At 35.0% G+C, this 14660-nt stretch overlaps 2 protein-coding genes across 4 annotated transcripts; one reads left to right on the plus strand and one right to left on the minus strand.

The window, feature by feature from the left end:
- The first annotated feature begins 1611 nt into the window (after positions 1-1611).
- On the plus strand, positions 1612-5838 carry LOC113507721 (fibrillin-1-like). The gene is made up of 6 exons (XM_026890663.1): positions 1612-2608; positions 3033-3153; positions 3548-3618; positions 3723-4667; positions 5004-5134; positions 5708-5838. The coding sequence occupies exons 1-6, from the start codon at positions 2520-2522 to the stop codon at positions 5797-5799; spliced, it is 1449 nt and encodes a 482-aa protein (XP_026746464.1). The 5' UTR covers positions 1612-2519; the 3' UTR covers positions 5800-5838.
- A 749-nt stretch (positions 5839-6587) lies between these two features.
- Positions 6588-13693, minus strand: LOC113507722 (ice-structuring glycoprotein-like). 3 transcript variants are annotated; one of them, XR_003401891.1, is made up of 10 exons: positions 13582-13693; positions 13168-13268; positions 12711-12746; positions 12432-12462; positions 10955-11013; positions 10141-10176; positions 9501-10049; positions 8008-8147; positions 7501-7573; positions 6588-7181 (listed from the first exon to the last, which is right to left on the minus strand). XR_003401891.1 is itself a non-coding variant. In XM_026890664.1 (9 exons), the coding sequence occupies exons 1-9, from the start codon at positions 13615-13617 to the stop codon at positions 7153-7155; spliced, it is 1017 nt and encodes a 338-aa protein (XP_026746465.1). In that variant the 5' UTR covers positions 13618-13693; the 3' UTR covers positions 6588-7152. The 3 variants fall into 3 exon arrangements, 2 of the variants coding, with proteins under 2 accessions (XP_026746465.1, XP_026746466.1); XM_026890664.1 differs by lacking the exon at positions 7501-7573; XM_026890665.1 differs by lacking the exon at positions 6588-7181 and having other exon boundaries at positions 7346-7573.
- Positions 13694-14660: the final 967 nt, after the last annotated feature.

The raw sequence follows: 14660 nt of genomic DNA on the forward strand, positions 1-14660 counted from the left end.
ACGTAAGCAAGTACACATGCTTTTCTTCTAAAAAAGGTGATCAATTCTCTCAAGTATGTGTTTTTTATGTTTGCAGTTTTTGCAGTATGTGTTTCCCTGAAGTATTTTTTACTTAGAATACTTACATATTACTTATGTACTTTTATACTCAGCAGAAGCCGTCGTTAACGAAGCACCACTATCAATTCCGCGGTTATGACGCGTATTATTCGTACTTGTGCAATATTGTATCAATTTTAAGTTAATTTAGTAACCTATGGAGGCTACATATCGCCGGTTCTTCTCCATAGGAATGACATTTCGTAACCGTGCCTAGAATCATTACATCTATAACTGAATAACGTTACTTAAATGCTTTTTTTAAGGCTTACTGAGAAAAAAAAACCTATTCTTCTTTTTGGGAATTTCGTTGAGAATGACATCACTATACATATAATAAATAAAAATCTTAATATAAGTTTACAGTTCTGCGCAATTTACCTAAATAGGCATGCAATAGGAGCTTACACATAAAATGTTAGATACTGTGAACTTAACATTCTTACATTAATATTTCGGCATCTTAGTTTTCATAATTTAGCTTCAAAGTATAATGAGTAACTCAATGAAATTTTGCAGTACATGACATGTTTACACACTATGTTGTTAACAAGTTGGTGATGAACATCAATGTTATCATCGCCCTGCGGATGCGCGTGCGTCATCATTTCATTTTAAGCGTTACAGTTTTGCTGTTGAAATTTAAAAAAAAACATGTCCTGATTTACCTAATTATATTATTTGAATTGCAATCACTAGGCACGTTATTTTTGTAGATATTTTAAATAGTCTTATTGCCTTTTGATGGGCTGATAATTATAATCTGATATATATACGAATAAATAGCCAGTGGAAAGAGAATCCGCATGCCACTATTGCGTAGCTTGTTTAATTTTTTTTTATACTTTAAGTAACTGTAAGTATATGAATTTGCCCTTCAAAATAACTTTCATATTTCAATAAAGTAGTAATAATAAGACTGGCCTGTTGGGCTAGTGGTCAGTGACTATGTATGAGTGCTATACCGGTCAAATGTTTGTGTGATGAGCACGATCATTTGTTCTGTGTCTGGGTGTAATTTATCTATATTATTATGTACTAGCTATTGCCCGCGACTTCGTCCCCGTGGGTAGAAGATATAAGTTATGATTTAGGTATACCTGCCCGGTTTTTTTTCACATTTTCCATTGTATCTTAGCTCCTATTAGTCGCAGCGTGATGGTTTAAAGCCTAAAGCCTTCCTCGATGAATGGTCTATTCAACACAAAAAGATTTTTTTTAATTTGGACCAGTACCTAGTTCCTGAGATTAGCGCGTTCAAACAAACAAACAAACTCTTCAGCTTTATATATTAGTATAGAGTATAGATGTATTTAGAATTATACATACTTACATATTTCCAAATGTCTAGTACTCCTAATACAAGCTCAAGCTCATACACAAACCAAAGTTTGAGACTATACGTTGTGTGAAAGTTGTAATTTTTTTTCTAAGAAACGTATAATTTTATTCTCATTAGTTACCAAAAGTTATGGTGAGAACACCGCTGAATTTGGTGCCTTTACCTTACTTTAGTAACAATCATGTGGGAGCACTGGTACCTATACACAATTTGAATGTCTAAATACATAAAAAACCTCGGGCATACTCTTAATACAACCTTTTACATCTTCTTGAAGCTTGGAATTGTGATCTTTCTCTTAGTGGTAAAGACTAAATGAAGAAAATTTCAATTACATTTAGGTATAGTAAATCCCGCTAATGGTTAAAGACGAAATTTCCTACTTACAGAATAAATTATTTCATGTCATTGATCAAGTTGACTATATACAGTTAATCATATGAAGTTTCAGGGACACAGTTTACAATAACATATAGAACTTAACTGGGATATAAAATGAAATCGTTTAGGTGAATGAATAATCAAGTTTCACAATTTTTGTTTCGCTTAACATATATTTTTATACCTACTGTTATTTTTCGACACTAATATTTGGATAAAAACCCATTTGTAGCGTTCGTAAAATAAACAGGTGATGGTATTTAGACATATTATAATTATGTTGTAAAATTTTATACGTGTTTTGTCAATTTTTTATTAATGCCATAGAACGTATTTTGAAATGATTTTAATAACTGCAACATAAAATAAATAACTCGGTTTAAATCTCCACAGATACGTCTCCCTTATAATTATGCTGTATTATGAACAACGCCTTATCCTCCCGAAAACTTTTTCAGCATCAACAATTATCAAGTCAGCAGTCAAATAAAAAACGATACCAGAACAATATATCAGCTAATTAATTAAAACAACATTAACATGCCGTTGCTGACGGTACCGTTCCGGGAGGATTCCCTATCACAGTCACGCTTCTGAGATATATTTTTATAAATATTATAGACAGGCTTCATTTGTCACACATCCTGGTTGATGTTCAGTTATATTTACGATCGTCCTCAGTTGGTGTCGAGTGAAAATGTTATCGAAACTCATTGTGATACAAGGTTTTATTCTCCTAGTTCATATTATGAACGCGGAATCACAGATATGTGAGAGGAAAGAAGTGTATGGAAACTTTATTGTTATTTTCCTATATAAGAAGAAATTTCTGAAAGAGTGACTAGAGTATAATCAATATAGGGTTTGTCTACAAAAATGTTGGGGAAATGGTCGGTAAACAGTTCTGCAGTCAAAAAATTTTTTGAGACCAAATGTTCAGCCAAATCTATAAGATCATCGTAAACTTTTCATAGTATTCTATTTTAGGAAAACATTAATTATGGAACTGTTTTTATTTTTTCAATTCGCAGCTCCCATATGATCCCCTAATTTTTCGAACCTTACAGATCTTGTAGTTTGTGAAATAGACAACTGATAAACATACTTTTAAATACATACATATTACAATTAGCAGGATAATAAGACTGACAGAGTGGATCTTTAAAGAATAATAAAAAAAGATAAAAGAAGTATGTCGCTTTCTTTTCAGAATAACGAAACATGTGAACTTGTCGTATTGGGGCCCTGTCTCCGTCACATACCTGGGCTCCTGCCCTACTAGGTGCATACGAACCCGCCGGAAGGTGGTCATAAAATATAGAACTGTCCTGGTAAGCATACTTTCACCTGAGTACTTATTGGTAGAACGTCATTGCTCTAGCATTTTTATAGTTCTACTATGATTACCTACTACTTCTGATTTATTTCGTTGGGGGTTCTAAGTCACACGATTGTTGTTCATTGTTGATCCTTACAGGAGTTGCAATGATGATGATCTGTCGCGGGTTTGTCTTGCTCTAGACTTTATTCCCGACTTTGAGGATGAAAATTAAAACTTGTTATTTTTATTTAATGATGCAACTTTTTACTTTGCTTATTGATATAAATAACGGGTCCCTTTCATTGAAGTGAATTAAAAAAAAACCTGTGAGATTATTGTAATTGTGTTTTTCAACAGAACTGCTATTTTGTTCTTATTCACATTGTATGTTTGCAATTTTACAGAACACTCAGGAATCAAATGTAAAATATTGCTGCAGCGGCTATACCAGAAAAGATACCTCAAGCGATGACAGGTAATCATTAATCCAGCTACTATATTCTAGTTTTAGTTTTCCCAGTCTATCTTTCTCCTCGTTAACAGTTACACTTCTGTCATGTAAATAACTTCACCTTTCAGTGCCATCGAATGTGCTCCGATATGCATGCCTTCATGTAAGAACGGCTACTGCGCCTCCCCAGGGACCTGTGCTTGCAACAATGGATACGTGCCAGACCCTGAAAACAGCCACAACTGCTTGCCGGTATGCGAGCAGAACTGTACTAATGGAGCTTGTGTCGCAGCAAATGTATGTGTATGCAACTTCGGTTACTCACTCGTCAACGATTCTTGCCAGCCTATTTGTACGGAACCATGTCATAACGGTACCTGCGTGTCTCCAGAAACCTGTGAATGCCACATCGGTTATAGAAAGTCTGAGCGAAATATCTGTGAACCCTACTGCTCGCGTGGCTGTGTGCACGGCGCATGCATCGCACCTGAAGAATGCAGCTGTAACCATGGTTACCGCTTATCAGAAAGTGAAGATTTAGCAAACAAAGTTTGCAAACCTTTCTGTTCCGAAAATTGTACGAACGGGATTTGTGTGGAACCAGAAAAATGCATGTGTTTGCCCTCATATAAAAAATCAGAGAACGGTGTTTGTGTACCAGCTTGCGAACCTGGTTGGATATTGAAGGATAAAAAATGCGTTGCACAATGTAAAATATCATGTGGCAACGGAACATGTACATTTCCTAACGTTTGTGTCTGCTATCCTGGATATCGTATCGATTTTACTAGATTGTTATCATCGGGAAAAATAGATGCTGCGCTATGTGTTCCTTCGTGCACTAATTGTAATGGTACCTGCGTCGCTCCAGGCGTATGCGTTACAAAACAGTCGTTGATTTCTGTTTGTGATGGGTGCAATGAGACACAAACAGCTAACACAACGGAAGAAAATACGAATAGCACATTGGATGACTCTGATACTTATACAAGTGGATATAATACTTATTATGATGATTCTATTAGCAGCACAATAATATATGATGATATAGATAATGCAACAGCTAGTTCATGGTTTGTATAATTTAATTTATATATTAGAAAAAGGAAATAAAATATGATCCCGTTCATCACGTACATAGTCTTGTACTATTGTTGCCAAAAGTTATAAATGTGAAACTAAATATATGGGTATGAGTCTGTGTGTATGTTTGTTACCTCTTCACGCTCAAACGGCTCGACCGGTTGTTGGATTAACACACAGACTGCTTTTAGACCTCAAAGGAGTCGAATAATTTTGCGAATGTTCCCATGTAGTTCTTAGCAGAACGCAACCCTTGCTTGGTCTACCGAACTGATCCATTTGAAACAGTTGATGTTATGTTGACCAAAAATTATATGTGTTTTCAGGATCGCCGATCACTGGATACCTCTTTTTGTGCCAATTGTGGGTATAATAGCGGCCATTGTTCTCCTCTTCTTAGTATACCGATACACACCAGCATGTGTATTCTTTAAAGGAAAGAGTTACGTTGTTAAAAGTAAGTATATTCTTCTGAATTTATTTACAGTTTTAGGTACTTATCGAAGCTATAATGAGGTTTTGGGAATGATTCATTATTACATATAAACTACAGTTACAATAACTATTTTGCTCATATTGCACATCAATGACAATATTATTATTTATTAGAATAAATAAAGAACTTTTGGGTTAAGACCTTCCTGACCGGTAGTACTGGTGACACTAGTAGAGGTAATAAATCGATCGTCTTTGGAAAACTGTCGCAAATGTGGAAGCGAGACAATGTACTACACGCAGTTGAACGGCGTTTCACTGTAATTCCAATGACAGTGATTAAGATGAAAGTAGTAGCCGCCGTCCCCTTTTTTTTTTGCTAAGTCTGGGGAATCCTCATGGACACCCACTCTCTCGGGGGAGGAAATGGGTAGTGTCAGACTCTAACTGACTAAACCTGAACCGCCGTGCTACGTCATCCGCGTTTTTGTGTCGGCGTATGGCAATACGTTGCAATCCTTCATACACCGACCGCGGGAAGTAGTAGCCCGTCTAGTTAGTATAAGTGTTCTTATGATATTTCTTTCATTTACAGATGGACCCCAAGAAAAGAAAACAAAAGGAGACGAATCCTACAGTTTTGAAGACGTTAAAATTCGATTTTCAAACGTTAACAAAACGAAATGATGAAATATTTTTGTATATAAATAATTATTCAATATTTTTTTTGTTGACTTTTATTAAGGCTCTCTATATTTTACACATACAAAGGTTTAACTTAAAGTTTTTTAGAAACAATTGAAGAACTTTCTAACACCTAATAACGTTCGTTGCTGGCTTTTGGGCACTTATTTATTAAACAAAAAGTAACATATAATAAACTCAAAAAGCAACAACAAAATTAGTTAAGTAGCGCTGACTGTATTCGTAGCAGAAGTGCTAATTTCTATAAAATTTACTTCTAAAATCGGTATGCAGTTGTGCACGTAGCGTAGCATAGCAGGTCGTAGCGGTGTCGGCTACGAAAGTGCTACAGGTACATAATGTTAATGCTGTTTCAGGCATGACCAAGAATTTTAGATTTATCTGCTACGCTTAACAAACTGATTGAAGGGATATTTGGATGCGAGGTGTAGAAATGGAAATAAAAACCTCAAGACATTTTCTTCAAGGTTGAAAACTATGTGTGAAACGAGTTTTTGTTGTGAGTAATGAATGGATGTTTTTTTTACGTTTAAATAAGAAACAAAACAGAACTATATATTAACTTATTTAATTCCCTACGACTACATTACTAACTATAATTAACAACAATTTAACCGGAAAATAATTATTTTGCTGATTATTTACCCATGGTAAATAATCAGCAAAATAATTATTTTCCTCAAACATTATAAAAACACATATTTCACAACAATTGCTCGCCAGACAACATTAGCTGAATTGGCATAGACTTTGCTCTAATTGTACTTGTTAAAATCAAGTTTAGCCGGCAACATACACATAAAGTATCAATTAGCAATGTTATATCAAGGAAATGTTTCAACTGAAAATCAATTCATCAAAATGTGTCAAAAGTATGTAATGGCATCACGTGTTCTTGCGTCACCTCTTAATTAGAGTACGACTGTTGCGGGTGCAGGAGCAAGATAGCATATTACGTCTCTCTCGACACAACCGTTAGTCTGAATGGTGGAATACCACCAGGCGCCGCTTAAACTCAAATCATGTTCATGACACAATCAGGCCAAATGCTGCATCGCATTGCTGCATTCAGAATGCGACAAGTTCTATTAAAAAGAAGGTTGTATTAATTCAGCCTATGTTTCACTTCACAACTTTTTATTAAACTTACGGCCCTATGCAAACACGCTTAACTAAGTGACGTTTTGAAACATCTATCCCTCTCAATCATTAATTTGACAGTGACAAAGACAACATGACATCTAAGGGCAACATTCTGCTATGCGTTGTTCTTGCATAAGGCTGTTGGTTTCACGGGTTAACTACTTAACGTTATCTAAACTATTTGAATCACATTTAATGTAATTCCTGTTCAGCTGGTACTTCTGAAACAAAAATATAGACATTTGTAATTCACTCATTTGCATGTACGGCAGTTAATCGTTAAAAAGAGCTTATTTGTCATGTTGTTCTATACATACATAATAGTGCTTGTCCGAACTAGAACTCAAGCTTAAGGTTAGTCAAGAAAACAAATAAAGCCAAACTGTACACAGTTAACACAAGGTATAATTTGTTCGTATTACTTTGGTGTGTCGATTTTAATTCGAAAACAACATGATATTGAATAGGTGTTTTTTTATTTCGTTAGTCATTTGGTTTTGCTGCCGTCTCTGTGACGAATGGACTATTCAAAGTTCCAACCTAGAGCCACCTTTGCTTAAGACCCCGTCCTCGTGTGGTGCCGGCGCCCGCCTCTACGCCGCGTTCCTTCCTCCTAAGGTAACACGGTTGATGTTAGAAAGACTCACTATTTAATCACATATTATTATCAACACGCCGCATACATAAGTGACTTACATTTAAAGCATGTTTGCCTATCATTAACACTAAACATATGTGAATTAATAAAAACAATTATCGATAACATAGATTTATTTTACGGTAATTTTGACTGATTTAAAATTGTACCCGTCTGTTGGAATATCAACCAAAAGATCAAATTGAGAATTGTAAAGTTAAAGGTGAAGTAAGCTGAAGTTTATAAGATAATTATGATGTTATTGACAATGATTAATAGACACCAATTATTTTAAATCAATCAAACTTACTGTTGACTGTAAAATTAGATGTTAGAGTACATTACAATGTTACTCAACATTAAAGCTTTTAAATGACAGCGAATCAGTCAAGAATATGCGTTGACCATACCATAAGTTCGCGATCTGTATTTGGTGTGGACAATTTTGGCTGCGACAGCTATCAGGATGCCTGCTCCGAATGCACCGAAGAACGTTAGTAAGATCTCTTTGAGCGAGAAGCTTTGCTTGGTTTTAGAACTCGGGGGAAGGCTGGAACATAAAAAAACGGTATTAAACATGTATTACTTTCTTGTTATCGCACTCAAAGATCATTTTTTTGTATTTCTAGCAGGCTTAAAAAGAGCGCTTTAGAGACGTTTGATAACAGAACTAGTGCAAAGTTTCAAAATGTCAAAGAAAACTGATTTTTTTTCTAGCGCGAATGGTTCACTATTCTTCAAATTAAATGCGCAAGGAGTCACACTCAGAACTAATTCCTGAGCGACTGCGTATGTCGCTTCAGGATCAAACTCGAGACAGGTCGTGCACTTTGGTAATGAGGATCAGTCACGTCTTTGTGGAGCATATCGACTTGAAAATGAATATTTAAAAATTAAAAAATAATACGGTACATAATCTATTTTAGTGTGTCAATTCCAGAAACGCTTCCGCGTACAACTTCTTGTGCCTTTGTCTGACATCCGCGAGAAAATTTGCTTACAACAGAACTTTCCGAAGCTGTTATAATCATCGTTTTGATGTGGATTGCAAATAGTTATAGGAAAAATTACTGTCTAAATAGTTAGTACTGAATGTATAGTATAAGTGCATTCTACCATGATAACTTAACGGAGGATTAACAGAGGTTAAGCAAAACTTCAAAAGGTCTTGCTTAAAACGGATTTAAAAAAATCGGTTACAAGAAAATTAATATTAAACTGATCGACAACATCTCGGGGGAAACAGTTATACTTATAGTATAAATAAGAGCTTGATTTAGGCATCTAGCCATAGGAATTTAAAACCTAAACAATGTGCAATCAGTTATAAATAAATCCAAGTATTTTTCCTTATGTATCTGTAACGGGTGAACACTTCCTCTAACATATTTATTTAATATATTAATTGATACGCTTTATTATTATTATTTTATTTTAAACTATAACGGCCACAGATGACGTCGGCGCAAATAGACCAGCGAGAACGCATTTCAAAGTAACCGTTTAGAAATCGTGAACGAATAATGATGACCGATTCCTCGATTTTTTTTATACCATTCTACAGTAATGGGGTCTGAATAAAAACTAAAGAAAAGTAATTCTAAATTCAAATTCACACATCTAGGAAATAGTGGTTGTAGGAGATACCTTTCGGAAGTCAAATGCTTTTATGTTTAGTAAAGCAGATTGCGCAATAAAAAAATAAATATCAGAAATGAATGCGATAAATATCGTAAAACTTTAAATATTTTAGATGCGTCTCATAGACCCCAATTCCACGCTCCCTCCTTAAGATGACCCGACCCTTGACCCGACGTCAATACTTTCTTTAATAAGCTGCTCGTAAGCGTCGATTCATTTCATTCATCATTACAATACTATGCTTAACGATATTTAAACTTACTTTTCTGCTACAGGAGGTTTCGGTGTTGTCGTGACTGGTGCTGCAGCCCCAGATGTATTTGTTGGCGCTGCCGTGGCTGGTGTTATAATCCCAGATGTATTTGTTGACGTTGCTGTGGCTGGTGGCACAGTCCCAGTAGTATTTGTTATGGCTACCGTGGCTGCTGTTTCAGCGCCTGTTGTATTCGTTGTGGCTACCGTGGCTGGTGTTGCAGCGGCACTTGTATTTGTTGGCGTTGCCGTGGCTGGTGTTGCGGCGCCACTTGTATTAGTTGGCGCTAACGTGGCTGGTTTTACAGTCCCAGATGTATTTGTTGACTCTGCCGTGGCTGGTTTTACAGCCCCGGATGAATCTGTTGACGCTGCCGTGGCTGGTTTTGCAGTCCCAGATGTATTTGTTGACGCCTCTGTGGCAATTGATCCAGCTCCAGATGTTGATGATGTTGGTGCCGCTGTAGATGGTGATACAATTTCTTTTGTATTTGTTGACGCGGCAGCTGCTGGTGGATTCTGGGCTGGTTTGATAGCTGTTACGATAAAGTTTGCATCCCTGCAAAGGTAACATACAATTTATGTGTTATTTTGATTTTGATAAACTGGATCAAACTCATAAATATCATAAAAGTTATTAAGATACTAACCTTATCGATTTGCACAGGTTATCAAGAGGTGCTAATCTGAAAACAAAATAGATGAATGAAACATACACGTTTAGATGTGCCATAAATGTAAAAGGTGGATCTACATCTTTACAACTACGAGCTGCCTGCAACTAAATCTGAGTGAATATAGCAGATAATGTTATGAATGTCGTATGATTTTTATAAATCAATATTTTTTACACCCTAAACAAAAACAATACACGTGGAGCCTAACCAAAAAAGATTTATTTTCAAATAAAATTATTAGCCCAAAAAATGGTTATGGTGAGTACCTTAAAAGATAGACATGCTGTCTGAGACAAAGAGCTTTTTTTGTAGATCTTTTTATGGTGTACAATATTGTAGACCATTATTTTGATGCAGCTCTTGGGATAAAGTCAGCGTTTGCAATGAAGGTATAAAATAAAATTATTACAAAAAAAGTGGTTATTGTGAGCGAACCTTAAAAGCGTGTACAATATTGTAAAACATTATTTTGAAGTATCTCTTGCGGTTAAGCCAGCGTTTGCAATGAAAGCGTAAACAAATTTGAAATCTCTAAAATTTACAATCTTCCTGAACGAAATTATGAACAGATTATACTTAAAAACCTTCTTCATGAATCACTTTATTTATTATTCGCATCAAAATCCGTCGAGTAGTTTCAAAGATTTAAGTAGTCAAGGGGAAATAGGGACAGAAAAAGCGGTTCTGTTTTATAATATGTAGTGATGTAATCGAGGGAATGTGTAGGTAAAGGGGTAACCGGAGAAAGGTCAATAACGGTAATGGTTTACTTAAAATGTCTACTTACTCTGTTGAATTCAATTCGAAGAAAACGTTTGTCGCTTTCGCTTCGCAGGGGTTCGGGGACTGAAATAACAAATCTATCTTAGTCTGCAGGTAAAATTTCTGCCTAAAGAATTCAATTAAACTTATGAGCCTATAAAACTTCCGTTAAGTATATTATAGCTTTAATTTATATAATATACTAGCTGTTGCCCGCGACTTCGTCTGCGTGGTTAGAAGATATAAGTTATGACTTTTTCTTCGCTCCTATTGGTCGCAGCGTGATGATATATAGCCTAAAACCTCCCTCGATTAATGGTATATTTTGTTCTATATTACATGCATAATATATCTAACTTATTTATTTGGATAAGGATTAATACTGTATTGTTAAAAAGAGGTTCGTAAATATCCCATAATTTTACTGTATTAAGAAAACACATAAAAATGGTTATTGTGGGTTATCCTTGGAAGATAGACATATACCACTGCGGTTTTTTTTGTAGATCTATTAAAGAGGTACAAACCCGCCATACATTGTTTTGTTGTAACTCAAAAGGTTTTGGCAGCGTTCTCGATGAAAGCTCTCGAATGGCTTAATTTTTTCGGACATGTTTAACTAATATCGTTGTAATATCGTCAGTTTACACAAAACCTAAACTTATTATACACTAAAACCTTCCTCAAGAATTGCTCTATCTATTGTTGAAAACCGCATAAAAATCCGTTCAGTACTTTTCTAGTTTATCGCGAACAGACAGACAGACAGACGCGGCGGGGGACTTTGTTTTATAATATGTAAGGATAAGGATAAGCTTTTGTGGTTGTAAGCTTTAATTTATATAATATATAAATAAAAGCCCCCCATTAAAGTCACCCATCTACGGAGCAACCGCGTCAAGCATAATTAACCTGTGAGCGTTTTACTTATGCTGTTATAGCTTAGCCACGAGCTCCTCTTACTTATACTATACTATACTTACATATTATATACTTAGTATACGTATGTAAAATAAAATAGCTGCCATTATTTAAATTAGTTAGCCTTTTATCGAGGAATGAGGAAATTTTAACAAATTACCGCGACCTCTGTTAGGGATAACACAAATATAATCGAATCAAGTGGTGATGAAAATTATTTTAGCTTTGCCAGTTTTAATGTTCGCGATAATGATTTAAAAACATGAAGTACACAATGTACCCGTTTAGAATTCTCATCACTCCCGTTTTAGAAGCAAAGGTGTTATAATAAACTTTTAATTTGTTTAATGCATGTAAAGACGCACGATTTATGACGAAGAGCGGACTCTCTTTTCCAGAACACCTGAAGACTACTTCGAGAAGTGGATTGTCCGAAAGGGATGGGTGGGTTTTACTCAGTAAATGTCTGACCCAAAAAAAACCCAGATGGGAAGTCATTCGATGATCTACCATCAGAAAAAAGTTCCGTAGATGAAGTATCAGTAGAAGTGAGTATGTTTTAAATTTCTCATGGCACTTACCGGTGCAGGCGTTATGATTTCAATCGGTTTTCTAGAAAATAAAAAAATATATTAAGATTAGGAAAATATCAAAAAGTTGCAAAAAAATTTACATGACTTTAAAAGTCGTTTAAAAAAATTTAAAGACAATGGTCTTTTTGTAGTTTGCGTATGCAAGGAAACCAGTTAATTTAAAAAAAAATGCCTACTAACAACAAGGCATAAAAAATATCTGTTATAAGAAAGCTTTTTATTTCCGTGCAAAAAACGTTTTGTAGATTTAAGAAAAGAAACACTCACGTTGTACATTTACAGACTTCTTTAGCTTCTTTCAAACTGAAAAAGAAATGAAAATTATAGAAGGCCTGTATGATTTTTCTCAACGAAACGCAATTCTTTCAATAAAAGTAGACAAAAAATAACAGGTCGTTCCGAACGGATCACTGTTCTATCCCGGTAGTTGTGCACCATTTTTTAAGTTACTTATAACAACAGAGCATTATGAAATCAGTATTACTCTAATATATAATAGGCAATCCATTCGTAACAATTGGAAAAGAATAAGTTAAAATATTAGAGAAGAGATCGTTACATGAAACCTGTTCAAAAGAATCATACAATTAATTGCGAAAAAACAAACATTTTAGAGTTGAGAATTTTAGATGTATGTTATGAGGTACGAAGGTAAGCTGAGTACATAAGGAGCTTTACTGTGTAGAAACACGTAATGTTAAATGCAAAAGAAAAAGCCACTTACATATTGTCCCATTGCACCTTAGGCATGGACAGTTTTTCCGCTTCTGGTGGAGACTCCACATGAGGTGGCGGCACATTTTCCGCTATAGTACAGCTGATAATCTGAATAAAAAAAAAATTAAAAACATCCAAGTTACTAGCTCCTTTAATTACTAGCTCCTTTAATTCAGACTGAATCGGAAATAACCTGGACGCCCGCAAAATTAGCAAGACCTAATTGCTTGTAGGGAAAAATTATTTATATGGAGCAATCTATTTTATCGCAAGAAAAAACATATGAGGTTAAATAAATTAAATTTATTAACAAATAAAAGAATTGGTGCACTGTTCAGAAAAGTTACACACGTGTACAAATTCATCCCGAAACAAATTCTTATTAACCGAATTACCATCAAAATGTAAAAAATAAACTCACCAATAAGGAACACAATAAGATACGAAATTCGAACATTTTTGAAGAATGAATATAAGTTTTGGTCCTACGTCCTTAACCCTCCACGGATGGCAACGAAATGACACAAAATAATTGTTACGGGAGCTATAAAACCACTAATACTATGTTTGCGTGTGTGTCCGTATATACGTGTGTATTCATACAATGCATAATCGGCAAAAAACCCTAAATTTTCCTGATTCGATAAGTTTTGAACAGGTTCAGGACGAACAAAGAAACTTTATCTAACGGTTTTTTTTATAAACTCAAAACTGTGTGATAAAGTTTAGTTTAACAATTCAAACGCTGATTCCCACAATTTCGTCCTTACACTTTGGTGTTTGTACCTACCAATTCAAGAAACACTTCCATATTATTAGATAGGCTGTTGTTTATGGGATATGGGTATTTCGAACATGTATATTTTTTAAAACATGATGGTAAGTTTTATAGCGAAAACAAGCCACTGTCCAGTGCTAAAAGTCACCAGATTAATAATTGTGTCTGACTTTGCCGCTGCTTTGATCCCTGAGCAGGATCAGAATTTGTGTGACCCACAAATGCTAGTTCTGAGTCTGGGAGTCTTTGTGTATGTCACTTAAAGGTTTGTGAACCCCTCGATACAATTATTAAAATTCTTTAGTATGGGAGAATGTGGCCAGACAGATTCTGCCTTCTAATCATTTTTATATTCGGGCCGCAAATGGACAAACGTCATGGATTAGAAATAAACACTTTTTTCATCTAATAGTGATTACCTAGCCTTAGTCCATCTATGGGGTTTTCTGTTGGATAAGCATATTTGATGGAATTTGCCATATACTAAACTCGCATTATTAAGCAGCAAAACCCACATCGTAAATTAATAGTAGTCCAGGAAAAATAACTAGGCAAACGCGAGTCGGATATCGATAGGTTCTAATTTATTAAGTTTTACGTTATCTCCAGGATAAAATACACACTTTTAATAATGTTTGTGAAATAGTTGCCGATAAACAAGTAGTACCTACTCATTATTTTAACGATTATATCAGACTAATTTGCGAATTTGCCATATTCAT

The sequence above is a fragment of the Trichoplusia ni genome, unplaced genomic scaffold (genome assembly GCF_003590095.1).
Source record: "Trichoplusia ni isolate ovarian cell line Hi5 unplaced genomic scaffold, tn1 tig00003104, whole genome shotgun sequence".
NCBI lineage: Eukaryota > Metazoa > Arthropoda > Insecta > Lepidoptera > Noctuidae > Trichoplusia > Trichoplusia ni.

What these genes read in the sequence shown, in the direction of transcription:
- LOC113507721 (XM_026890663.1), top strand. Translation starts at nt 2,520, where the DNA reads ATGTTATCGAAACTCATTGTGATACAAGGTTTTATTCTCCTAGTTCAT. An exon ending in TAAAATATAGAACTGTCCTG is followed by an intron (nt 3,154 to 3,547) that starts GTAAGCATACTT and finishes GCAATTTTACAG; the next exon opens with AACACTCAGGAATCAAATGT. An exon ending in AAAGAGTTACGTTGTTAAAA is followed by an intron (nt 5,135 to 5,707) that starts GTAAGTATATTC and finishes TTTCATTTACAG; the next exon opens with ATGGACCCCAAGAAAAGAAA.
- LOC113507722 (XM_026890664.1), bottom strand. Translation starts at nt 13,617, where the DNA reads ATGTTCGAATTTCGTATCTTATTGTGTTCCTTATTG. An exon ending in AAGGTGCAATGGGACAATAT is followed by an intron (nt 12,747 to 13,167) that starts GTAAGTGGCTTT and finishes TTTCTTTTTCAG; the next exon opens with TTTGAAAGAAGCTAAAGAAG. An exon ending in ATACAGATCGCGAACTTATG is followed by an intron (nt 7,182 to 8,007) that starts GTATGGTCAACG and finishes TTTTTGTTTCAG; the next exon opens with AAGTACCAGCTGAACAGGAA.